At 46.5% G+C, this 25,298-nt stretch overlaps 1 protein-coding gene across 1 annotated transcript in view; it reads right to left on the reverse strand.

Moving 5' to 3' along the window:
* TRIM14 (tripartite motif containing 14) overlaps window positions 1–24,014 on the reverse strand; it is a 27,649-nt gene extending 3,635 nt beyond the window's left edge. The window contains exons 1-5 of the mRNA XM_054031979.1: window positions 23,549–24,014; window positions 14,097–14,192; window positions 10,381–10,614; window positions 8,084–8,246; window positions 4,863–4,955 (exon numbers count right to left, since the gene is read on the reverse strand). Of these exons, the coding sequence (XP_053887954.1) occupies window positions 4,863–4,955; window positions 8,084–8,246; window positions 10,381–10,614; window positions 14,097–14,192; window positions 23,549–23,938 (976 nt within the window). The 5' untranslated portion in view covers window positions 23,939–24,014. The remainder of the gene's footprint in view (window positions 1–4,862; window positions 4,956–8,083; window positions 8,247–10,380; window positions 10,615–14,096; window positions 14,193–23,548) is intronic.
* Between the last annotated feature and the right edge of the window lie 1,284 nt (window positions 24,015–25,298).

Raw genomic sequence — 25,298 nt, forward strand, 5'->3', positions numbered from 1 at the left:
TTTAAAAAGCAAAATGACACAACTTATTAAAGGTGTTCGCCCAAAGCAGCACTCACATGCTTTCTTAGCAAATAACTTTGTCCACAAAGCCTTGAGTGACAGCCAGAGACACAAGGGCTTAGAATTTTTAACAAACTGGATTGTTTTGTGATTTGATCTTTATATAGTCACCCATATATGTGTGTTTGAACTGTTTCCTGTTCAGGCGGTCAACTCCTTGGGCTGAGGGTTATGTCTTCCATTATGCTCCATACAGGGCTGAACACAATCAGTTGCTGTACAAGCCTTGGTGGTTAGGGCTCACCTGGGATGTGGGAGACCCAGGTTCAAGTACCTGCTCCTAATCAAACAGAGGAGAGACCAATGTAATAGAAAGAGAGAGCCTGAGACATTAGGTCTGGTATGAGGCCTGAACTAAAGTCAGGCCCTGTTACAAAGCAGATACCTGCTTGCAGGTTCAATATCTGATACATGAACTTGGCAAGAACAGGGCTGGTATTGCAAAAACACAAGCAGTCCTAGGCACTAGGTATTCACGTAAACACATTCCAGCAGGATAGTACTAGAACACCCCGATACAAGGGTATGGTGTAAACACACTCCCCAAAGATAATACAGGGACACACTGACCTCTCCTAAGGATGAGGTCAGGATGGCAGGGTGAAGGATAGAGATATTTTGATTGAACTCACATATACAAGGTAAAGAGTGTAACTACCTATGTCAGAGGGGCTGTGATAAATGAAGGGGGGGGGGAAGCTCCCTTTTATGGACCCCCACTTAGCTATAAAATCCATTAGTAGCTGTTCTCTACTTGCTTTACCTGTAAAGGGTTAAAAAAACCCATAGGTGAAAAGAAGGGAGTGGGCACCTGACCAAAAGAGCCAATGGGAAGGCTAGAACTTTTTAAAATTGGGGAAAAAACTTCCCCCTTTGTCTGTCTGGTTGTTCTCCCGGAGAGCTGGGACAGGGCTGGAGCTATGCTGTAAATGCTTGGGCCAGGTATGAAAATCATCAGCTCATACCTAGAAACTACTCATTTGAAACCCCAGATATGTAAGTAGATCAGGAAATGTCTAGGAAGACGTGATTAGGTTTATCTCTTTATGTCTTGTGGTCTCCTCTGTGCTAACCCCAGATGCTTTTGTTTTGCTTGTAACCTTTAAGCTGGACCTCAAGAAGCTATCTTGATGCTTAATCCTTGTAACTGGGTTTTTTTTTTTTTTTTTAAACCTAGCAAAAAGCCGAAGTTCCAGATGTATTTTCTTTCTTTTTGTTTTTAATAACATTTACCTTTTTTAAGAACAGGATTGGATTTTGGGGTCCTTAAGAGGTTTGTACATGTTGTTTAATTAGCTGGTGCAACAGCTGATTTCCTTTGTTTTCTTTCTCAGTAATTCCTGGGGGGAGAGGGAGGTGAAAGGGCTTGAGGGTATCCCACAGGAAGTAATTCCCAAGTGCGCCTACCTGGGCTCTTAAAGGGGTTATGCACTTGGGTGGTGGCAGCATCTACTCATCCAAGGTCAGAGAAAAGCTGTAACCTTGGGAGTTTAATACAAGCTTAGAGTGGCCAGTATTAATTTTTAGAATCCTTGCGGGCCCCCACCTTCTGCACTCAAAAGTGCCAGAGTGGGGAATCAGCCTTGAAAGGGGCAATGCCTAACTTGTTTGTATCAGTGTATAAAAGAGGGGTCACAGAGGCGGTGTCTTTGTCCAGCTGAGGGGGAGCGGAGAGTCCTGCCGCTCACTGAGCCGAGTCCATTGTCACAGGCATACATGTTTTAATATCCCCATAGAGTCTACCGGGTGCTACTACTGTGCTTCATTGACGATAAACCTGGCTGGGCACCTTTGCTACTGACCGGAGTCGGTGGTTTTCTGGGGCAGTTCGATCGAGGTCTGCTACATCCGTGATCTGCGCAGCGCTGGTGCAGCACACAGAGAGCACACACACAGCGCCAACAACTGACAGCAACCTGAACCTGGGTCTCCCAAAACACAGGTGCCTAACAACCTGGCTATTCTGGCATCTACTCCCCTACCCCCCATGCCATCCTAGACCTGAGAGACTTTCAAAGAATCAGCATATTCCCACAAAAATCCTTCACCAAAAAATTCCCAACCAGCTCCAATCTTGAACACACTCTACAATAAAAAGGAAAAGGGTTTTGCCCTGGGCTAACTATCAGCATCAGTGCAGAGGAAGCTACTGCTGAATACTGTGCCTGGAGAGCAAACCTACCAGCTCTGTGCCCCTGTTCTTCCTTCAGACACTGGCTAGAGCAGTGGTTCTCAAACTTTTGTACTGGTGACCCCTTTCAAATAGCAAGCCTCTGAGTGCGACCCCCTTATAAATTAAAAACACTTTTTTTATATATTTAACACCATTATAAATGCTGGAGGCAAAGCGGGGTTTGGGGTGGAGGCTGACAGCTCGCGACCCCGCCATGTAATAACTTCGCATCCTCCTGAGGGGTCCCGACCCCCAGTTTGAGAACCCCTGGGTTAGAGAGAGAGAACAGTATCTGCCTGCAGTGGATGTTAATTGATGCAGAATGTTTCTCTAAACAGAAAAAGCAGCTGACCCATAACCATTATTGTTGTGTTACTGATATTTACATGGCAGTGATTTGTAAACCTGTTAAAACTTCCTAAAGAAATAAATAAATAGTTATAAAAAATACTGCAATTCCTCTTGGCAGTCTCTACTGCCATCCAATGCTGAAACAGTGATGACAAAAAGACTGAATTGGCTTCATTAAGTTGCACAGACCTACCAACCAAGGCCCAAATGTGGGATGCAATTTGTGACAGAGACACCAGATGAGGGAAACAAAAAAATTACTCCTGCAGGAAATGTAACAAGCGGGGGAATCCTCCTCTAGAATCTCTGGCTCAATGAGTCTGCATTGCTAGGGTCAGTCATTTTTAGCAATAAAAAACAAAGGGATGCCAAATTTGTATAGAATGCACGTAACTCTGGGACTAAAAGGGATGATGGCCCTCAAAAGGAGAAGCAGTTGAGAAGTCTGGATCCAGTTACTCTTTTTCTAGTTACCGCTTGTAAAGTTGTAAAAATAATTGAAGGAATATACTGTCAGGTCAAATATGGCTCAAAATTTGAGATAAAAAAGAATGTAAAACCTAAGTTAAATATTTTCATGGGATAAAATAGAGAGAGTGTGTGTGTGCACGTGCGTGTGAACACACAAACATTCCACTGCAGGTTAAGCTCAAAATTCCAGCAAAGTGCTCAAATTGATTTGAACAAACAAAATGAGCTTGGCTGTTTTCATTCTCCAAAGGGAGAAATGCTGTTTGTTTATTGGTGCGTTACGGGTGAAAGGTAAAGTGTATTATTACTAAAACTGGAAGAATTTTAATAATCCACAGTGCTACTTGTAACTAGGCCTTTACAAATCCACCAGCCTGTGGAGCACTGAACACCTCCCCTAGCAACCCAGCATTGTCCGCTTTGTGTAGCCAAGAAATTGTATTTCTAGCTCTTATGATTGCAAAGGTAACTTCTCAAATGCAAAGTGAATGTAAACCAATGCAGTGCTGTCTTCCTGACTCTGCAAACACATCTCCTGAAATAGAAAGATGCAAAATGCCAATCACCCAAATCATGGGTCCAAGTCACAGCTTGACAACACCTAGCTCTGCTGAACCTTAATATCAAATGCTCAGAGTGACACCTCCCAGCAGATTCAGTGTCTAGATGAAAAGCAGGGAGCAGTATTGACCCCAGGCAAGACAGAAGTGGTGCAAGTGGAAAGAGAACCACCCAAGAGCATATCATTCTCCATAGAGAGGTTTTGCCACTGCTGCTGGATTCCCATTCTTCCATTTCTGTCTGGCCAGAGGCCATGCACGTGAGCCAGAGAGAGCCACAACGTCATGATTTACAGGCTAATTTAGTGCAGCGCCACAGGGTTGAGATGAAGGCATCAGTCCCAAGACTGCTCCACTGATTCAGAATATGGCGGCCCATCCAGTAGCTAAGCAACACAGGACAGCATGAGCACATCACACTCCCACGCCCGACACTGCATTGACCCTCCAGTGTGGATCCAAGGTTCTGTTTCTGAGATTCAGGGTCCAAAATGGGTGGGGTCCAGGCTACTCTGACCTTCTGCCATCAAGGACAATGGAGTTTTTAACAACCAGGGTGAAACTTAGAAGAGCAGGAGACAGCTGTTTCTCAGTGACTGGCTCATGGCCTTGAAATTGGAGTAGCCACAAAACCCACCATCTTCCGGATAAAATGCAAAACTCAGAGCGTTCCCACAACACACACTACGGATAATAATAAATTAAAGAAAACAATTTACTTCATAGCCTTCCTCTGTATTCTGGGAGAGAGAGAGACACCAAAAAATCAACACCAAATAGGCGACATGGGGGACCCATGTCATTCTGAAAGGTCTTGTCTACGTGGGGAGTTATTCCTGAGAAACTCCATGTGGGGCTGCTCTGCTGAATTTAATTAATTCACACCCTACCTTATTCCAGATTAACTTTCATATGTAGACAAGCCCTAAGAAAGGCAACTATCATGAGGGTGCGCAGAATATGAATATCTAAAGAAGCTACATTAGATACACGAGCCAGTTCATATGCTTGCAGGTGTAAATATAAATGCTGGGTCAAGATTTTCAAAAGTGACAGCAATTTTTGTTTCCTGACATGAGACACCATAGAGGGGTCTGATTTTCAGAAAGTACTGAGCATCCCCCTTTGAAGGGGTCTCAAGATAGGTCCCCAAAAACTGAGGCATCCAAACTCAAGGCATTTCTGAAAATCTTGACCTTCGTTATTAATTCTGGGAACACAGGAAAGTTTGGTTTAATGTTACTTACGTTTTAAAAATAATGATCGATCAACTGTAGATGTTGTTTTCAGCAACGTGCCAGGTTCCTTCTTTGAAGTGGCATTGAGGCTGCTGAAAATGTCTAAGGCACAAATGAAAAGAAGCTGTTTAGAAAACGTTCTTCTTGGGAAGACATATCTGCTGCTTATAAGGGGAGTTTGCAGGGAAAAGTGCTTTAAATTCTAACTGCAATCTGGGCAAAGCAAAATTTCACATTCCCTTTTTCCAAGTTGATTGGCTGACAATTACTATAAATTATCTTACTAGTGGAAGGGGAGTTTATTTTGTACAAAATTCTACTTCCCACCCTAAGTCCATTTGCTAGCATGGATATGCATAACACACAACAGAGCCACTCAGAGAGTCTGGGATGCAACACACTCCACTAATCATGCTACAGGACTGAATCTCTGGTTTCTAAGCATCCAGGAAAAAAAAAAAACCAGCAGAGAGCGTATTCTCCCTATACAGATGATTGTGAAATGGAACGTAGCCAGACAGTTGATGATTCATGCAAAGGTGCTGTGATCCCAAAGGCGGTTACATGGTACTATCACTCATTCCCTTCATTACATCACCAATACACTTCCAGGATTCTCCACTGCTCGTGAAGCCATCCTGTTGTATCATGCCATACTTGACTCAATGTTGTCTAGTGCATCTTTCACAACGGGGTCAACTCAGGGATAACTGGGCGGCCTGTGATATACCAGAGGTCAGACTAGATATCTAATGGTGCCTTCTGGCCTCATAACCTATGACTCTATAAACAGTTGGGGTTTCCATATGGCTGGGGTGAGGAGGTTGTTTTTCTTCATGGCCCTATATTCCACCAGGGGTGCCCTGTCCTTAAAAATGCATATCAGCCACATGTAACAAAATAAGCTAGCTCAAAAAGTGTTATAGTCAGAATGCATTCAACACTCTGGGAGAATATCTGTTATTATAGCACTGCTATTTAACAGTATTACAGAGTATAACCTTGTCTTACACACTGGGCTAGCCACAGTGTGATTAGGAGTGAGATAGTGCAGCTATGGGAGCTGGGCCTCCTAGGTTCAAATTAGGCAGCCCTTCTTAGGAGACTTTAAACTAGGTAGGTTATTATTTAGATCTGAAGCTCTTTGGGGCAGGGACTGTCTTTTTGATCTGTGTTTGTACAGCACCTAGCACAGTGGGTCCTGGTCCATGACGGGCTCACCAGTTTTACTGCAATACACGTAATAAATAACGCCATGAATAATAATAATAATAAAGGGGGAGACTGGGAGCTCTTTCAGTTAACTCAGTAATGGGGCACTTCTAACAAACAGAGTATGGCAGAAGACAGAGTGGATCGAAAACAAAAGCAGAAGACAACGCTCAGTGTCTTGGCATAGCCATCCATTTGGAACATGGAAAACAGGCATGAGAAATGTTGCTAAGCTATGGCCATTGGAGCTGCGTAAGAGGAGTCTCCCAGCAGGCATGTCAATACCGACAGGTGGACATTATGTAGAAAAAAACAAAGGGAAGAAGGGGCGTGTATTTATCACTAGAATCGCTAAAGTACATATAAGGCCAGAAAGCTCTAAACTGCTGTCACAGAGAGAGTCGTGGTGATAAAAACAAAGGAGAGATGAGCATGAGCAACTGCTCTAGGCTAGTAAGGCTACAGGAGAGACATTTCTCAAGTTACGCTTGCCTGCCCTAACACGGCTGCATATGCATTTAAGGTATTCCTAAATAATATAGGAGACAACATGCAGATGAAAGTTAGTGTATATGTGATGGCTGTAGCACTAAAGAGCCAAGGCTCCGTAGCTGGGGGCTGTAACAACTCATATTCTCTATGGATTGGCACAAAGGGAGACCTGCATACACATTCATCTATAGGTTACAGTGAGATGCAAAGGAATTCTGGGAATAATCTGAACTAATGGAACATTTTACTGGGTTCTACATTACTAGTCACAACTCAGGAGAAACATGTTGGGGATTGGTCCTGCATTGGAGTTGGTCCTGCTTTGAGCAGGGGGTTGGACTAGATGACCTCCTGAGGTCCCTTCCAAACCTGATATTCTACGATCCTATGAACCGCCGAAGGGACTGATTCAGGAGGAAAGATTAGAAAAGCTACATATGGCTAGCTTGGAGGAGGAGATGTCTGCCCTACAATCAGAAGTGTGACTGCAGCATGAGTAAACACTCTGGAGCTGGCTTGGATCTAACTAGCTTGCCCAACAATGGCAGTGAAAAGCTGCAGCAGCATGGCTGTACAAGCCCACCCGGGACCCTGGGTATATAGTTAAGTAGCTAGCCCATGCTGCCACGTCTTCAGGGCTATTGTTATTCGAGCTGGCTAGATCAAAGCTAGCTTGGGTATGTCTACACATGCTGCAGTCACACCTCTGACTGCGGGGTAGACAGACCCTATGAGACAATTAAAGGGAGGACACAAGACTACAAATACGTGAAGGATGCCAGCCCCAAAGACAGACAGGAAATAGTTAGCGCCCTACAAGAGCAATGAGACAAAATGTAACAGGGAAATTTAGGTTGACTATCAAGGAAAACTCCCTGATGGCGAGATTGTGGAACAGTCTCCCCAAGGTGACAGGGTAAGTTCCATTGCTACTGAAGGACCAGTGGTTTTCACAGGCCTTTCCCAGCAGTAAGTTCTGTGAGTTGGCTCTCTCGTTCTGAAGGGCTGTCACTCAGCACCCTTTCCTCTCTCTGAAGGCACTGGGACTCCCTATTTTCAGTAGTTTGTAGCTAGACAGAGGCCAACGCTAGAACCATTTATCCTGGTGGCTTTTGGGAAATGGAACCTGCATCTAACCCACCTTGGTTTACGTTTGGCCAAAAAGAGCAACAGAAAAGTCAAGAGTCGACCAAGGAGATTTTGCAGAACTGTCAGCAATAGGCAGACACACATTGCACGTGTCATATAAAATGAGCAATGGTAATGCATGTTCAGATTGTACTGACTACATGGCAGTGGTGTAGAGGTAAAAGGCAAAGTGGGTAAAGCTAACCTAAGCTAAACTCCTTACTCGCCAAATGAGAAGCGGGTAAAAGTTTACCTGCATTTACCCTTGGCTACACTACTGCTATATGGTGCCTGTCTGCCTGCGAGCACTACTGAGTGCCAATAGTGAACAAAGAATAAGCAGGCAGCATGAGGCTGCAAAATCGAAAGGGTTAAAAACCCGGCACGGGCAATGGTACCTTCTTTCAGGCGAGCTTCTAAAGGTTTCTGCAGAACGGACTGAATAGCTCCTGCAAAGCCCCTGTAATGGTTCATGACATGCTCAAACGACATAGGCACTGGGTGCCACTGTTCCGCCACAGCCCTCTGCTCCTGTATTTCTTTTTCTGATGCTGTGTAGTCCTGCGGACACAGAATCAAATCCTAGAGTCAGGCAATACCTTTTGGCCATTTCTTCCCTCTCCAAACCCCCACCCGGGCTCAAAAGCTGAGGTGGAGCCACAAATCTGCACTCTCTTTCTCCAGCAAGCAGGGATATATCAGAAACAATCAGTAAAACCTACTGTCCATAATAACCAAGCCCTTTAATTCTCCCCATGTTTGGGCTGCTTAATGCAATGGCAATAGCAAAGGTGTTGGTGCAGCCAGCCTGCATCCCAGTGTAAGGAGTGAGCTGGGTACTACTGCAATCTTGGGGGAAATGTTGAATTACGAAGGGAATTTGGCCTGCCTATAGCCTTGTTGGGGTTCAGTGCAGAAAATACAAGGGCAGGCTCTGAATTTCCTACCCCTGCAGCGTGCATAGGCCAGACTGCCAAGAGCTCAGCTCCTATTCAGGTGCCTAAAGTGAAGTGGCCAGAGTTTCCACGCCCAGCAGCTCCCACTGGTCTCATTTGGGGTGGGTGGAGGTGGACACTCTGCTATTCGCAATGGAAGTTGTTGGGTACTGAGCACTTCTGAAAATCTGCCCCGCAGCTCTTACTGCAGAGTGGTACAGTAAATCCCTGCCATAAAAAATAGGTCGTGAGGCTTTGGGAGGAGCAAACACAGGCCTTCCCAAGCAACTGACATCGAAGGATCAAGTGTCCTCCTGCATTTGTGTCATAATTTTGCAGGTCTTTATGCTGTTGTATGAAGAGGATCACAGAGAGAGATGCGGGAAGCATCTACCAGTAGGCGATAGTGTAGGCCCCGCCTTCCAGAAAATGATGCTTGTCATCTGTGAGACCCTAGGAACTTCTGTGGTGTAAGTGAAGAGAACAATTGACAACACTCAGCTCTCAGAGGTTTCTTTACAGGTATCCCTTTCCTCACATGTTCAGCTGGACATGCTCTGCACAGGGAGGAGGCTGGAGGTGCTGACCTTGTAAAAAGGTACAGGGATATGGGACAAATGGGTATAATTTAGCCCCTCTCTTTTACTTAATGGTAAAGATCCAGGTGATCTAAACCAGCGTTTCTCAAATGTCGCCCCAGGGGCTTTTCTTCCAGCCACAGCCTCCTGGGTGGTGATTGCGGGGGGTGGGGGGTGGGGATGAAAGCAGTGGGGCTCTGGCTTCCAGCGTCAGCCCTTGGGTGGCAGGTGACAGCCCTCCAGTCGTAGAGCTTCGGGCTCCAGCCACAGGCTCAATCCCCCGGCCCCACCATTCTGCCCATCACTCCTGGCCCCCGCTGCCTCCTCCGGCCCTGGGCTTTGGCTGCGCCCCCAGCCATGGGACCCCAGGATCCAGCCATTGGGCTTCGGGCTCTGACGCCAGGCTCAAACCCTCCCCCCATTACTGCTGGCCCCTGCTGTGTCCTCCAGCCCTAGGCTTTGGGTGTTGGTCCTGGGCTCACCACCCTCCCCATTGCCACTGGCCCCCTGCTGCCTCCCTACCCACCTCCCCATCCAGGGCTTAATTTGTCCCCCAGCTTGCCACGGTTGAGTAAGTCTGCCGTGAAAGGTGATATTTATATGTTCGTTAATATCGCTTTTCACTGCCTCCCAGCTAGCTAGCAAGTCTAAAAAAAAAACAACCAAAAATGCAAAAGAAACAACAACTACCACCACAAAAGACAAGAACAGGCAAAGCACCTTATCTGTGTTTCTATTCAGTTTATGTCCAATAAAGAATAGAGACAACTGTACATTGTTTTTATTATTGAGTTTGCAAAAAACCCCTCCATAAATAAATTACAATGATTTGGACACGTATATGTGCAAATTTATTTGTTTTTCCTAAAGTTAATTAAGTATTTTAGGAAAAATTGTCAGAGTGGCCACCAGCAGGAGTTGGTGACTGAACTCTGAGGCCACCAAAAATTTTGTCGTGGGAACCCCTGCATTCTAAACCCAGTTTAAAGGTGGAATCGGGACTGTGTGGGTTACTAACGGGTAGGGCAGGAGCTAGACTATTCACCAAAACAGAGAGGCAGTAATAAGGGGGAAAGAGAGGATAAGGCACTTTGTACATATGTATCTACAGAAGCAAATACAATAAGCCTCCAAAGTGGTTCACCATTAAATATCAGAGGCAGAAAGAGAGTACAATGCTACCTGTAATAACTGAATGGGATCACTTCGCAGCTGGATCTGCCTGACTCGGTCTGAGAAGCTCTCTATGATTTGAATTCGTTCTTTACATGACTCCGTCTGCTGATCATACATCATGAGGGCCCGTTGAGTCTTTTCATTTATGAATTTTTTTGTCAACCTTTCCTCTTCATCAAGTAGTAACCGGAGTTCGGTGAACTTCCCTGCCAGAGACGCTTGACTAGCCGAGGTGTGTGCCTACAGATTAAAAACAGAATGGCAGACACATTCAGAGTATAAGTGTCTCCGATGTTTCTCTGTCAGACTTTAAAAGTTACATTCCCACAAAGTTTTACTGATCTGTAGCTTTCCTTTACAAAAATGGAATAGCCACAGTCCAGACAACCACACTTGTTTGGGGTTTTCCTGCTAGTGTCCTGGGTGAAAAGGCTCAGGGACAGATTCTGATACCCTTACTCTCATTGACAGCATCTTAACTTCAGTGGGACTACTCACACAGTAAGAAAGGGCATCAGAATCTAGCCCTTCGCTAGCAGCGTCTGGAGTGATATCAGGCAGACTCCAGAAGTCTGGCAGACGTGGGATCTGGATTTCTGTGTATGCCTGAAAGGGAATATTTTATGTCCCATTATTAAACAAGTTAAGTAAGTAGAATAGTTGGAATGAGGGCATCTTAATGTGAGGGACAGCCGACGTCAATGTCCAAACCAACACGGCAAGGTCTCCGGATCGCACGGATAGCCATTTGCTGGGTACGCTACGGAGATGCTTTCAGAGCAGAAGTTCCTGGGACCATTTCTACCTGGATGTGCTGTACAGGGCTGAGCACGCTGACTCATTCTCCACACAGAATGAGTAATAGTTTCCTGTTTTTATTGGACTCAGATCCTCACACGATGTAAATCAGTGTCGCTCCATTAACTTCAACAGAGCTACATCAATTTACACCAGCTGAGGAGGTTTATCATTTGCTATGTGTAATTATTTCAGTACAGCTCTCCCAGATATGTATGTTCCACTCCCACTAACAAGTGGCTGATTGCAGAATTGAAACGAGGGGCAGGATTTCGGTTTCAGGCGAGCCCCCGCATCTGCTAGCACCAGGCGCAGGTGCCTACAGGAAATACACTGTTCTGCTGCGGAGCTGAAGCTGTGAGGTGGGCAGCGGTTGGCTAATTCTCCCTAATAACAGACAATATGGGTCTATGGTTTAGTCTGCACTATGCCCAGTTTGCCAGCACAGCTATGTTCACTAGAAGTGTGAAAAAAATTACACATACTCCAAGCCAATGTAGCTATGCCAGCAAACACTCTGGGGTACGCAACTATCCTGACAGAAGAGTGCTTTTCTCAGCTTAAAAAGCAACAGAGGGTCCTGTGGCACCTTTAAGACTAACAGAAGTATTGGAGCATAAGCTTTCGTGGGTAAGAATCTCACTTCTTGCATCTGAAGAAGTGAGGTTCTTACACACGAAAGCTTATGCTCCAATACTTCTGTTAGTCTTAAAGGTGCCACAGGACCCTCTGTTGCTTTTTACAGATTCAGACTAACACGGCTACCCCTCTGATACTTTCTCAGCTTAGCTAATGTTGTTCTGGGAGGTGGCGTAGCTATACCATCAGAAGAACTCCTTCTGTTGGCTACGCTGCGTCTACGCTAGGGGGCTCTGCCAGCATTGCTATACTGGCCACGACTCTGTAGTGTAGACAAGCCATCAGTTTGACTGTGATTGCTATTTGACACTGAACATAAGAATGGTCCTACTGGGTTAGACCTAGGGTCCATCTAGCCCAGTATCCTGTCTTCCAACAGTGGCCAGTACCAGGTGCCCCAGAGGGAACGAACAGAACAGGTAATCATCAAGTGATCCATCCCCCGTCGCCCACTCCCAGCCTCTGGCAAACAGAGGCTAAGGACACCATCCTTGTCCATCCTGGCTGATAGCCATTGATGGACCTATCCTCCATGAATTTATCTAGTTCTTTTTTGAACCCTGTTATGTCTTGGCCTTCACAACATCCTCTGGCAAGGAGTTCCACAGGTTGACTGTGCATTGTGTGAAGAAAAACATTGGGCTTGTCTGCATGGGAAACGTTTACCAGTTATACCAGTACAGTTAAACAGGTATAACTCCCCATGTGGGCACTCTTATTCTAAAAAAAACTGGCTTTTTTCAGTTCAGCTTAAACCCCTTTGTGACACTCTGTACCCCAAAGCAACGCCCTGGCGCCCCCATATTTACCATGGTGATAGGATTATGATATGATTTGTACAAAGTATGCCTTGTGAGGTATCATTCTAAAAGTCTTGATCTGTTGAACATTAATATCCTGTTGGATTGTATGTGCTGTCATCGTATCTGCAGTTATAAATATTGACTATGTACCACTATTTCAAATGTGTTTGCTCCAGGGGTGACACCCCGCAGGTAGTTTACATCCAGTCTAGCCAGCACATTGTAAGTGGACTATTCAAGGTGATGGCCCATTAAGAAACCCACCCGGTGGGCCTTCCTGTGAACACTTCATCCAGTATATGGATAATGGCTGCTATGACTCATCGAAGCATGCAAGGGCATGTGACTAGATCATGTGATACTGGACTCCATCTTGTGCCTGCACTTTCCCACAAACTGGGCTGGGGGCTTTGTTTGGGACAATGACGTTCCCTCCACATGGCAGAAGCTATAAAAGAGGGGAAGGGACATCATCACGTGGCCTCTCTCCCCCCACAACTCAACACTTGGAAACACGACTAGCGGACAAAGACTTTGACTGGGAAGGGGGTCCCAGGCAGGAAAGGTGGATTCCAGCCTATGTATGAAAGATCTGCAAAGTGTTTGTACTATCAGGGTGAGACACTGTTTGATTCAAATCCTGACTAATTAATAGAACTCAGATTGCGATTTTGTTTTATTTCGTAGGTAATCTACTTTGATCTGTACACTTACTACTTATAATCACTTAAAATCTCTCTTTCCATAGTTAATACATTTGTTTTACATTTTACCTAAAAACAGTGTGGTCTGACTGAAGAGTATGAAAAATCTTAGCTCAGTTAACAAAAAGCTTGTGCTGTGTTCCTTCCATATTGAGGGAGGGGCGGATGGGTTAATAAACTTACCCTGATCAGGCTTTTGACCAGGGCAAGACGGTACAGTTCTAGGGTCCTAGGCTGGGGGGAACTGGTTGAAGCCTCTCTATTGTTGGTTCATGAATGACTGGCATGAGTTCATGAGTGACTCGGGTCTGTCCCTGCCCATGAATGTTTGTGTGAGTGCAAGACCTGGAGGGGTCTGCAGCTTGTCACAGCGTGCACGGGAACCCAGGCTGGCGAGACAAAGGGTTCAGCGGTACCCCAGTTCCAGGTTGCACCCTGGGAACACCCATCACACGCTCCCAAAGTGACATAAACTAAACTGCTAATAGGCCCTCTTCTATAGTTGTCCACATAGGCGGTTATACCGACATAACTACACCAGTTTATAGTCACACCTTACCTTATACCCATATAATCTTCCCACACAGAGAAGCCCTTTGCCAGTTAACAAAATACTGGGAACAGAAAAGTTAATCATAACATTTACAACAGAAACTTCACAGCAAGTTTACTTTCGCTCTAGAAAACCATGCTTGTGATTGAGTAGCTGTCTAGGCTGCAGCTTGGGTGGCATCTGAAAGTTGCTACTCCCTGATTAATAAGCAAGTTTCCACTTTACCTTAAGGTCATTAACAGCTTGTTCTATATGTCTTATATTGCCAACTTCCTGTTTCTTTTTCAAGTCTAGCTCCTTCAAGAACGTTGTCATGAATTTCTGTTCATGTAAAACAAAATACATACTTGGTCATAAACAATGGTTACAAACATTGTAATTATCCATTTTACTTTCTACAGCAGAAGAATATAGTCAGAAACTGCCCAGATCACGTATTTATACAAGGTAAATATCGATACTTGTTAACTAGATCACGTATTTGAACATTTAAGCAGCCCATCTGTGCTAGCTCTTGCACAGTTCAAAGACATGTACAAGGTGATATCACTTCTGCAAGACATAGGAAAACTTACTGGGAAAGCCTGTTTTTTCCCCCTGAAATCTCTATTGTTGCTCAGACAGAAATAACACCACCTGCATATGTGTTTAGCAGTTAGAGGATCCCAGCTGAGCATTTTCATTTGGAAAATCACCCAGGGATCTATTACCTTGCCTGGATTCAAAATCCAGTGAATATGTGTGACACTTTTCAGTGGTAATAGATGTTTTCTGCTCTAGGATGTAGCATAGAGGCTGTACTATAACCAAATTTTATGTAATGATTAAGCCAATTTATTCTGGCAGATTTTCCTTTACATACCAGCCCTGTTCCTCAATAGGGTTGTTTATGACAGGCAGCTATGAGCATGCTGTAAATAAAATGGTCACCGCTATTTAGAAAGGATGTAGAGAAACTGGAAAGGAGCCAGAGGCGAGTGACCAAGATAATCAGAGGTATGGAATGCAGCTATATGAGCAAAGGCTGAAGGAACTGAGTATGAGTTTGGAAAAGAGGAGATTAAGGGGGGACATGATAGCAGTCTTCAAATGCTTGAAAGGCTGCCATATAAAAGATGGAGGAAAACTGTTCTCTCTTGCCACAGAGGAAGAGGCAGTGGGTTCAAACTACAGCACAGCAGATTTAGATTAAATCTCAGGAAAAACTTCCTAACTGTAAGAACTGTAGGACAATGGAACAAAGTGTCCAGGAAAGTTGTGGAAGCTCCTTCATGGAAGGTTTTCAAAAAGAGGGTGGAGCCATCTGTCTCGAATGGTTTAGACACATCAAATCCTGCATCTTGGCAGGAGTTAACTAGATGACTCTTGCGGTCCCTTCTAACCCTATGATTCTGGGATTGCAAGACATAGCAATGGTGGGGTAACTTTAAAAAGGGTACATACTGATTTTTTTCCTAACATGGTTCAATATTTTAAAGTGTGTCTTTGTTTATTGGCTGAACTACATTTACTAATTCAGGTCAGATTTTGATATCCTTACACTGGTTAGTACTTTACTCTGTGAGTAGCCCTGGTGATTTCAGTGAGGCTATTTGCAGTTAAATGCTGCTCCCCACGAGTAAGGGTCTGAGATCCGGACCTCAGAGATGAAGGTGGAGATTTTCTAAAGCAGGCAGCTCCCATTGGAAGTCAATGGGCATCGGTGCCCAGATTGTTAAAGCTATTTAGGTGTTGCTGTGCTTGCTCAGCGTTGAACAGCTATCTGATTTAGGAACCTAGATCTCATTTTCAAAAGGGAGTTAGGCACTTAGAAGTCTAAATTCCATCAATGACAGGATTTAGATTCCTAAATCAATTAGGTGTTGCGATGCTGAGCACAGCAACACCTAAATACCTTTTATAATCTGGGCCTGGGTGCCTATCTGCCCTTTTGTGGCTTGGAAAATCTCCCCATCAGCCTGTTTCCAGCATTCATATAGACCCCATTCCACATGGATTCCTACGGTAGTCATGAGTTACTGTTTGTATGATGAAGCCCTTAGTTATTTTTTTTACATATTAACAGCTTAAATTGTGATTTTAAACATAAGAGCCATACCATGTCCCAAGTACCCCTTTCACATTGTTAGTTCACTCTAATAATACAGCATGATAAGGGATTCAGAAACCTTTAACAAGCACAGTTAATAGTAAACATCGTGCCATTGAAAACTCCCAAAACTGTGCCCTTGAGCATTGGGAACTTCAATGGACTCTGAAAGGGACATGTTGCAGTTTTGGAGACATAGAGTTTTAACTTGTGATGTGAAAACACATACAGAAAGAAATGAGCTAGAGAGAGAGTGAAAAGAGGAACAGAATTAACCTAATATACATATAAAGTTACGGTTCACGGTGGGTGACAGTAACACAAATACGAATGTTTTGACATGCTTTGAATGAGAATTTCCTTCCGTTTTAGAGAACCAAAGTAAGGAACAGTTTTTCAATCCCTTGAATATTTTTCAGAGTTTGAAATTTTTTTCATCTCAAATAAGGATGAAAAGTCAAAATCTCAAAAATATTTGCGAGCACACACAAAATTCCAGTTCAGGTAAATCAGAATGTTTCATTTAGAAAATTTCAAAACATTTTGACATTTTCTTTTTTAACCTACTTAGCGTCATTATTTAAACAAAAAGTTGTTTCAAATCAGAAAAACGCAATTTTTCATTCAGAAAATGTCAAAGTGTTTCAAAACTTTTTGTTTTTCAACATTTTTTCAAGTCAGGAGATTCATCAAACCCGAACCTGCTTCATGAACAGTTTTGGTTCCAACAAATTAGTATTTTTTGATGAAAAAAAAAAAGTGATTAATTAAAAAAATTCCCAACCAGCTCTAATACAGAAGGGACCAGAACACACTGTGCAAGCTCCTTTCATTGCTCTGGACTTTTTGGCTGGTACCTTCAGGCAGGTCAATTGTGAGAGGTTTGAAGCCTGAACACTGCCTCAGCTTGCACAAAAGGGTCATAATGCAGGTTTTTAAAGCTCCCAAAAGTATGTATTATCTGATGGCTGAAGACACTGCTGGGTTCTAGCGAGTTTAACTGGGTCAGACTGTGACAAGCTGGTCCATGCTGATCTCCTCCAGATTAGCCTACTGCAGTGTTGTGCCGGTTGACCACCCAGGAAACTGATAATGCTTGTGCATACTTCCTCTGCCATGGTACACAACGAAGCTTGAGGCGAGATTGGCTGTTGTGCATAATCTTGTATGAATTGCCAATATCAAGTAAAAATTGCGTTCCTCTCTAGAATGCATGTCTATAACCGCCGCTCTGTTTAAAACAAACCAAATCCAATTGACGTTTTATTGGAGTGAAAGAAAAAACCACTTGGCTGTATCTGGTACAGGATGTCCCAGACTTCGTTGCTTCTGCAGACTGAGCTCATTGCACACACAGTGATCCATTCACAGATGCCAACGCCAGAAGGGACCACGGGGATCATCTAGTCTGACCTCCTGTGTAACACAGGCCAGAGACCTGCCCCCAAACAATTCCTAGAGCAGATCTTTTAGAAACACATCCAGTCTTGATTTAAAAATGGCCAGTCATGGAGAATCTACCACGACCCTGGGTAAATTGTTCCAATGGTTAATTATTCTCACTGTTAAAAAAAATCACACCTTATTTCCAGTCTGAATTTGTCTAGCTTCAGCTTCCAGCCATAAGACTGTTATAACTTTCTCTGCTGGACTGAAGAGTCCAGTTTCAAATATTTGTGATATAAGTGCTCCCCACACAGAGCTCCCTCTGAAATGGGTGCTTTTTAGTGGTGGTGCTCAGCGCTAGGACAAAAGAAAAGAGGCACCATCAGATCTGCGTGTTCTATACACCTGCTGATTTCCTTGCATCCCTACATCCCCGCAAAACTAGGTTCCTAGGTGCTCTTCTCACATCCCCCTCAAATGTCAACAGTTACATTATTTCTTTCCTTTTGGTCTGGAAATCGGTCATTCAGGGTGTTGACATTTGAAACTGCATTGGAGGAAGGGCAGAGCTGAGACCGGGCATGCCGTATTGTTATGCTGAAAGGTGTTAATCCTTTAGTTCTTTGATCTACAGACAATTACAGACCTGGATATAGCTGAGGGATATGCATTCCAGAGGCTCTGTGGATTTCTTATTTCCTTGTTCTCATTTTCCCATTTTTATCAAAATCAATAGGCTTCTGCCCACTGGGGCCTAGAATTTTCCCTGAAGTTTTGGAAGAGATCAGATGCAGTGTTCAAATATTATTGTGTTATATGCAAGCAGAGAAATGCTATGAAGTTGAGTGTAGACTTGCTTTGTTTGGCCAACATGGACACCACTGTCTCCTCTGACTAAGATTTTCAAAGGTGGTTGCCTAAAGTTAAACTCCTGGGTCCATATTTAGGTATCTAATGCGGCCTGGCTTGACACTACTGAAAGTCAAACAACTTACTTAGATAGCTAGGTATAGATTTAGAAGCCTAAACTTTAGGTACTCTTGGCCTCTGTGAGCAGAGGAAAAGAAGTCCCATTAGACCTCTGATTGGGGCACAGAAGGAGTAATCTGCCTTCAGAGCAGGATGGATAAAAATTAATTATTTTTTTTTAAATGTAAAAAATCTGATTTTTTGGATAAAATGCTTTTTGAGGAAAAAACCTATCTAAAGATATTTTTAATTAAGGTACATTATAGCTCAAAGATATCTCATAATGGAATAGGGATTATAAATTCTAATTCTATAGTATGAGACAATATATTCATGTAATGGTTAAGAAAAGTTTTGTAAACAAGTTCCAATAGTTCATGGATTAGGGACCCAATCTTATGGGGATCCAGAGGCTTATGTATAGATTATTTAGGTTTATCTTTCTATCTACCCAATGGGACTCAGTGCTCAGCCTAGAAGATACCATTAGAGATGCTGAGTTTTGCAGTTCTCAAACTGTGGATTTGTGTCGCCAGAGATAACTTGCTTCTTAACAGCAAAAATGTTTTTAAATAAATAAATACATAATATATAGAGGTGAGAAATAACAGACCTCAACCCTATTGTCCCTCTGCAAATTTGTGTACAGAGAGTCAATCCCTTACCTCTCTCTAAAAGTGCAAAGTTTCAAAAAGTTGAATGAATAAAAGATTGGTGGGGGTGGACTAGATCTGGACAGGGAGAAGAAGTCTGGAGATAAATGTGAGAAGGGAGGGACAGGCAGTAGAAACAGAAGTGAAACTGTTTGAGCAGCATATTCCAGAATGCATTTTTATGTAGAAATCCATGATTAGATCGAGTCTTCCTGACCAGTAATTCAGAACAGTCATCTTAACTTCTCTACCCGGAAAGATAATCGAGGAAATAATTAAGCTATCAATTTGCAAACATCTAGAAGATAATAAGGTGATAAGTGACAGTCAGCATGGATTTGTAAAAAAACAAATCATGTCAAACCAACCTGATAGCTTTCTTTGACAGGGTAACAAGCCTTGTGAATGGGGGGAAGTGGCAGACGTGGTATATCTGACTTCAGTAAAGCTTCTGATACTGTCTCGCAGGACCTTCTCATAAACAAACTAGGGAAATGCAACCTAAATGAAGCTACTATAAGGTGGGTGCATAACTGGTTGGAAAACTGTTCCCAGAGAGTAGTTATCAGTGGTTCACAGTCATGCTGGAAGGGCATAACAAGTGGGATCCCGCAGGGATCAGTTCTGGGTCCGGTTCTGTTCAATATCTTCATCAAAGATTTAGATAATGGCATAGAGAGTATACTTATAAAGTTGGTGGACGATACCAAGCTGGGAGGGGTTGCAAGTGCTTTGTAGGATAGGATTATAATTCAGAATGATCAGGACAAACTGGAGAAATAGTCTGAAGTAAACAGGATGAAATTCAATAAGGACAAATGCAAAGTACCACTTAGGAAAGAACAATCAAGTTGCACACATACAAAATGGGAAATGACTGTCTAGGAAGAATAGGGTGACCAGATCACCAAAGACAAATATCGGGACGCGGGGGGGGGACGACGTGCGGGGGGGGGGGCGTGGCCAAAAAACAAACAAACCCTTCCTCCGCAAGCGCTGGAGGGAGGCCCGGGAGACTCAGGGGAAGCGCGGGGCCGGGGTGAGTAACTTTCCGGCCTGGTCCCTTGCAGGCAGGACTCAGTCGGGTGGTAGGGCGAGGAGGGGGGCGGCCCGCGGGTGCAGGCGGCGGCTGTTCTCACCCCCGGGCAGCGGGACTCGGGAGCAGCCGCTGCTGCAGCTCCCACTGCCGCGGGGGAGGAAGCGGCCATGGCGCTCCGCGGCTGCGGCGCCTCCGAACCCCCCGAGCCGGGGCCTGCTGCGGGGACCCAGAAGCGCGCACGCTGCGCCCAGCCCAGCCCCTGGCCAGTCGCGTCTGGGCTGCTGCCCAGCTGGTGCAATCCCGCGGCGGCCCCGGAGTGGGGGCAGCAGGCCCCAGCCCCCCCGTCCCGCAGGGGAACGAACGGGGCTGGGCTGCCGATGCCTCCGCCCCGGGGCCGCCGCGCGATAGCACCAGCTGGGCAGCAGCCCAGACGCGACTGGCCAGGGGCTGGGCCCAGCGTACGCGCTGCTGGGTCCCCGCAGCAGGCCCCGGCTCGGGAGGTTCGGAGGCGCCGCAGCCGCGGAGCGCCATGGCCGCTTCCTCCCCCGCGGCAGTGGGAGCTGCAGCAGTGGCTGCTCCCGAGTCCCGCTGCCCGGGGGTGAGAACAGCCGCCGCCTGGCACCGCGGGCCGCCCCCCTCCTCGCCCTACCTCCCAACTGAGTCCTGCCTGCTGGGGACCAGGCCGGAAAGTTACTCACCCCAGCCCCGCGCTTCCCGAGTCTCCCGGGCCTCCCTCCAGCGCTTGCGGAGGGAGGGGGAATGGTGAGCCCGGGGAAGAGGCAGGGATTCGGGGAGGGAGCCAATCGGGGGAGGAGTCGGGGCGGGGGGGGGGGGGTGCGAGTACTTCCGGGCTCTAGGCTCCGGGGCACGGGACAAACAAGGAAATATCGGGACGGTCCCGATAAAATCGGGACGTCTGGTCACCCTAAGGAAGAAGTACCGCTGAAAGGGATCTGGGCGTCTTAGTGGACCACAAGCTAAATATGAGTCAACAATGTAGCACTGTTGCAAAAAAAGCAAACATCATTCTGGGATGTATTAGCAGGAGTATTGTAAGCAAGACACGAGAAGTAACTCTTTCCCTCTACTCTGCGCTGATTAGGCCTCAACTGGAGTATTGTGTCCAGTTCTGGTGCCACATTTCAGGAAGGATGTGGACAAATTGGAGAGAATCCAGAGAAGAGCGACAAAAATGATTAAAGGTCTAGAAAACATGACTTATGAGGGAAGATTTAAAAACTGGGATTGTTTAGTCTGAAAAAGAGAAGACTGAGGGGAGACATGATAACAGTTCTCAAGTACGTAAAAGGCTGTTACAAGGAGGAGGGAGAAAAACTGTTTTTCTTAACCTCTGAGGACAGGACAAGAAGTAATGGGCTTATATTGCAGCGAGGGAAGTTTAGGTTGGACCTTCGGAAAAATTTCCTGTCAGGGTGGTTAAGCACTGGAATAAATTGCTTAGGGAGGTTCTGGAATCTCCATCGTTGGTGATTTTTAAGAGCAGGTTGGACAAACACCTGTCAGGGGTGGTCTAGATAATACTTAGTCCTGCCTTGAGTGCAGGGGACTGGACTAGATGACCTCTCGAGGTCCCTTCCAGTTCTATGATTCTATGATCCAGGGGAATTTCCGAGAGGAGGGCCTGCAGAATTTCCTGCCATGTATGCCACTCCCCCCACTTCAAATGCAAGCGCCTGTGCACACATACACACTGCGGCACTGGTCATAAGTGAGTACTTAGAACTGCCTGGAGAACATTTCTGCAAAGCTCCGATTTGAGTCCCAGCATACATCTGCTTGTGAGGTCTTCACTTTTTACAGAGGATGAACAAAATAACCTCACTGCTTCAGGAGCATTGCTAAAACACTGTCTCCAATACGAATGGCAGGAGCCCATCTCGCACAGCAACACAAAATTTTGACCAGCAGTGTATTCAGTCTGCGTATTTGACTACGCTGTCAGAAAAGACAGCTTGGATGGAAATTAGGGGGTTACAATGCCAGAGCCCAGGCTGGTGTGCCAACTACACTTAGGACTTGTCAACATCACGCAGCTTTTAGCGACAGGGCTGTGTTGACACAGCCCTGACGCTAAAAGTCAGCATGTGCAAACGCTCTTTGTTGTCACTTTTGCAGACAAAATACTTCCACCGCCACAGGCGGCATTCAGTTTGTTGGCAGGAGCACACTGCCACTTGCCACGGCAAAACTTGTGTCTTTTTGCGGGCGGGGGGCCCTTTTTAAGCACCTGTGAAAAACAAAAGTTGTGTCTACAACTTGGAAGTGTAGATAAAGCCTAAGTATTGATGCCATGTCCCGGAGAGTGCCTCTTTCTCTTCTACTGAATCCACAGCCAAAAAATGAAATCTCTATCAACAAGAAACCAGCAGATGTCAGCAGAGGCTAGATATTTAGGGCCAGACTTTCTAAAGAGCTCAGCACTCACAATCAGGAGCCAGATGTTCAAAAGCGCTCAAGCTCCCATTTCAACATCAAGGTAAGCAGCTGGATCGATTCTCCACTGCCAAGTTCCTTGCAAGTGTCATTTACAACGGTGCAAAGTACATGTCAAACTCTAGCATCTCAGAATAGTTAGTAGCATTTGACCCCACTTTGCACTCATTTTGCTTAGATGTAAATGACTACGCAAGGCACAAAGCTGTGGCGAAACAGGACCGTAGTATTTTAACTTGCGAGCACTGGGTTTATATTTTGAAACTCTTTGATTACGATAACTATTCTTTCCTCCCCCATTTTCACTTGCTCATATCTTTCTGAAACATTCTGCTTTGAATCTGAAACTTTCCAACCCAAGAGTAACTTTTCTGGAACGTGTAAGGAAAACTGTTTCAGTTACTGGGGGACGGAGAGCTTTTCTGCTTAAAGGGTATCTGAGGCATGAAGGAGACACACTTAACATGCTCTTTACTGTCACAGAATCAGAACTATTAAACAACCTCCTTAAGAAAGGGATTGAGCCTGCTTCCCAAATGCAGCCTGCAGGCAGATCACCAAATGGAACCATCTCCGGTCAATGGTCATTACACGGCAGGTTTCCAGGGTTGGGGGCTCCTGGGGGTGACGACCGTCGGTTTGCTCTCCCACCAGCGAGCCCTACAGCCTCACAACAGCCAAAACAACCTGGCTCCCTGTCACAGAATCATAGATTATCAGGGTTGGAAGGGACCTCAGGAGGTGTCTAGTCCAACCCCCTGCTCAAAGCAGGACCTAATCCCAACTAAATCATCCCAGCCAGGGCTTTGTCAAGCCGGGCCTTAAAAACCTCCAAGGAAGGAGATTCCACCACCTCCCTAGGGAACCCATCCAGGGCTTCCCCCACAGTAACTCACGCAGCGTGGGGCAATGAAGCGGGATGGGCCCGTCTACACAGCCGGGTGCCAGCCAGGGACTCTGCAGGTGAACCAGGGTCAGGCCCTACACCCGGTCCATACAGGCTCAAGCTCCAGGCAGGGGAGGGGCAGACGCCAGGCAGGAGCCCGGTCCCTAGCGGGTCCGCGCCCGGTCCGTACACCCCCGTTACCTTGGTGCCCTGCGCCGCCTGCCCCACCAGGCTGACGCGGTGGCCGCGGTGGGCGCCCAGCACCGGGCACAGGGCGCACACGCAGAGCGCGCAGTCGGCGCAGAACAGCTCCAGGGGCCGCGGCCGGTGCTCGGGGCACCAGCGGCCCCGCTCCCGCAGCGCCCGCAGCTCGGCCGCCGCCTCCCCGGCCGGGCCCAGGCGGTGCCCGCGGAAGGCGGGCGCCCCGCCGGGCTCCCCGAGGTGCGGCCGCGCGTGGGCCCCGCAGTAGGAGGCCAGGCAGGTGAGGCAGCTCCACTCCGCCGCGCCGCCCTGCCCCGCCGGGCACAGCTCGCACCGGGGGCCCGGCTCCCCGCGGGCTGCGGCGCCGCGCTCGGGCTCGGGCTGCGCCATGGCCGGGCTGCGCCTCCTTCCCGCCGAGCCCGGGAACCGAAACGCGCCGGCCCCGCCTCAGCCCGCGGAGCGCACCTCAGCGGCGGCCCCGGCCCCGGCCCCACCCCGGCTAGGCGGAGCCGGCCAAGCCCGACCAGCCACTCGTGCTCCCGCCTCAGCGCGCCCACGCGTGGGGTGGCGGGCAAAGGCCCCGCGCGGACAAGCCCTTGGGGAGGCACATGGCCCCAGCCCCTGGTTTTGGAGCAAGCGGGCAGTTGGGGGACCCTTACAAGGGGCTGAAGGCCAGATGCCACCTAGCGCCCTGCACTCCCCTTATCAAATCCACCCAGCGCCTGCCACACCCCTGCATCCCCAACAGCCTCCCGTGGGCCTGCTCTGAACAAACTGGTTTGCTGGCATTGCCGTGAGAGTGAGTGGTGTGAACCTACCCGGCTACGCCAGCAAAGGCCGCCCTGGAAACACGGTCATACTGGCACCAGAATCGTTTCAGGGGTAGAGCTCGTTCCACGGGGGAATTGGTATATATTATACCATCCCGTTGATTGCAGGGATAAACTGCGTCTCCACGATGAGGATTTGCCAGATAGCCACACTGGCACACCCCTTCTAGGGTAGAGACACCCCACAAAAAGATTAACCCCCGTTATCCTAATTAATGCGAATGGATTTTTGGAAGAGATATTATGCTCATACTTCTGGGGTTTAGCCCATGTTAAACCCCCCCAGAGATCAGAATGAGTCCTATGGCCTGGAGGGCGGCTCACTGAGGGGTTCTTACATGTTTCTCTGAAGCATCCAGTAATAGCCCCTGCAAGAACCAGGATACTGGACAACGTAGACCATAAGTCTGAAGCAGTTTGGCACTTCTTACATTCCTAAGGTGAGCGTTACTGCCCCAGATATAAGATAGGCCCCTGTCAGACACATCTGTATTGTATTCAAACATCCTCACTGACATTCCGCCTGCTCGTCTCTAAACCCAGCGATCCCTCCATCCCAACATAGGATTTATATGAATAGAATTTCCAAACATCCTTTTTAGTCATCTCTGTGCTTCCTACATCTGGGAAGATGTACACAAGCATCCACACTTGGCCTGATTTACATTGGCGCTAAGGGACTTCTGCACCACTCTAGGTGCATAAATGGGCCTGGCTGTAAATAAGGCCCCTTTACACTAGCAGAGCTTCCATAAGAATCAGGACCAATAAGTCTTTAAGAGGACTTGCACACAAGGGAAGAAGTCAGTAAGATAACAGGAAACCACAGAGTGATGAGAGACTACAACCACAAGCATCTGTTAAGTAACAAATATAGACAGACATGCAAAGAGTTTACGGAGAACCCAGAAAGTAGAAAG

This window comes from Malaclemys terrapin, chromosome 6, assembly GCF_027887155.1.
Source record: "Malaclemys terrapin pileata isolate rMalTer1 chromosome 6, rMalTer1.hap1, whole genome shotgun sequence".
Taxonomy (NCBI): Eukaryota; Metazoa; Chordata; order Testudines; family Emydidae; genus Malaclemys; species Malaclemys terrapin.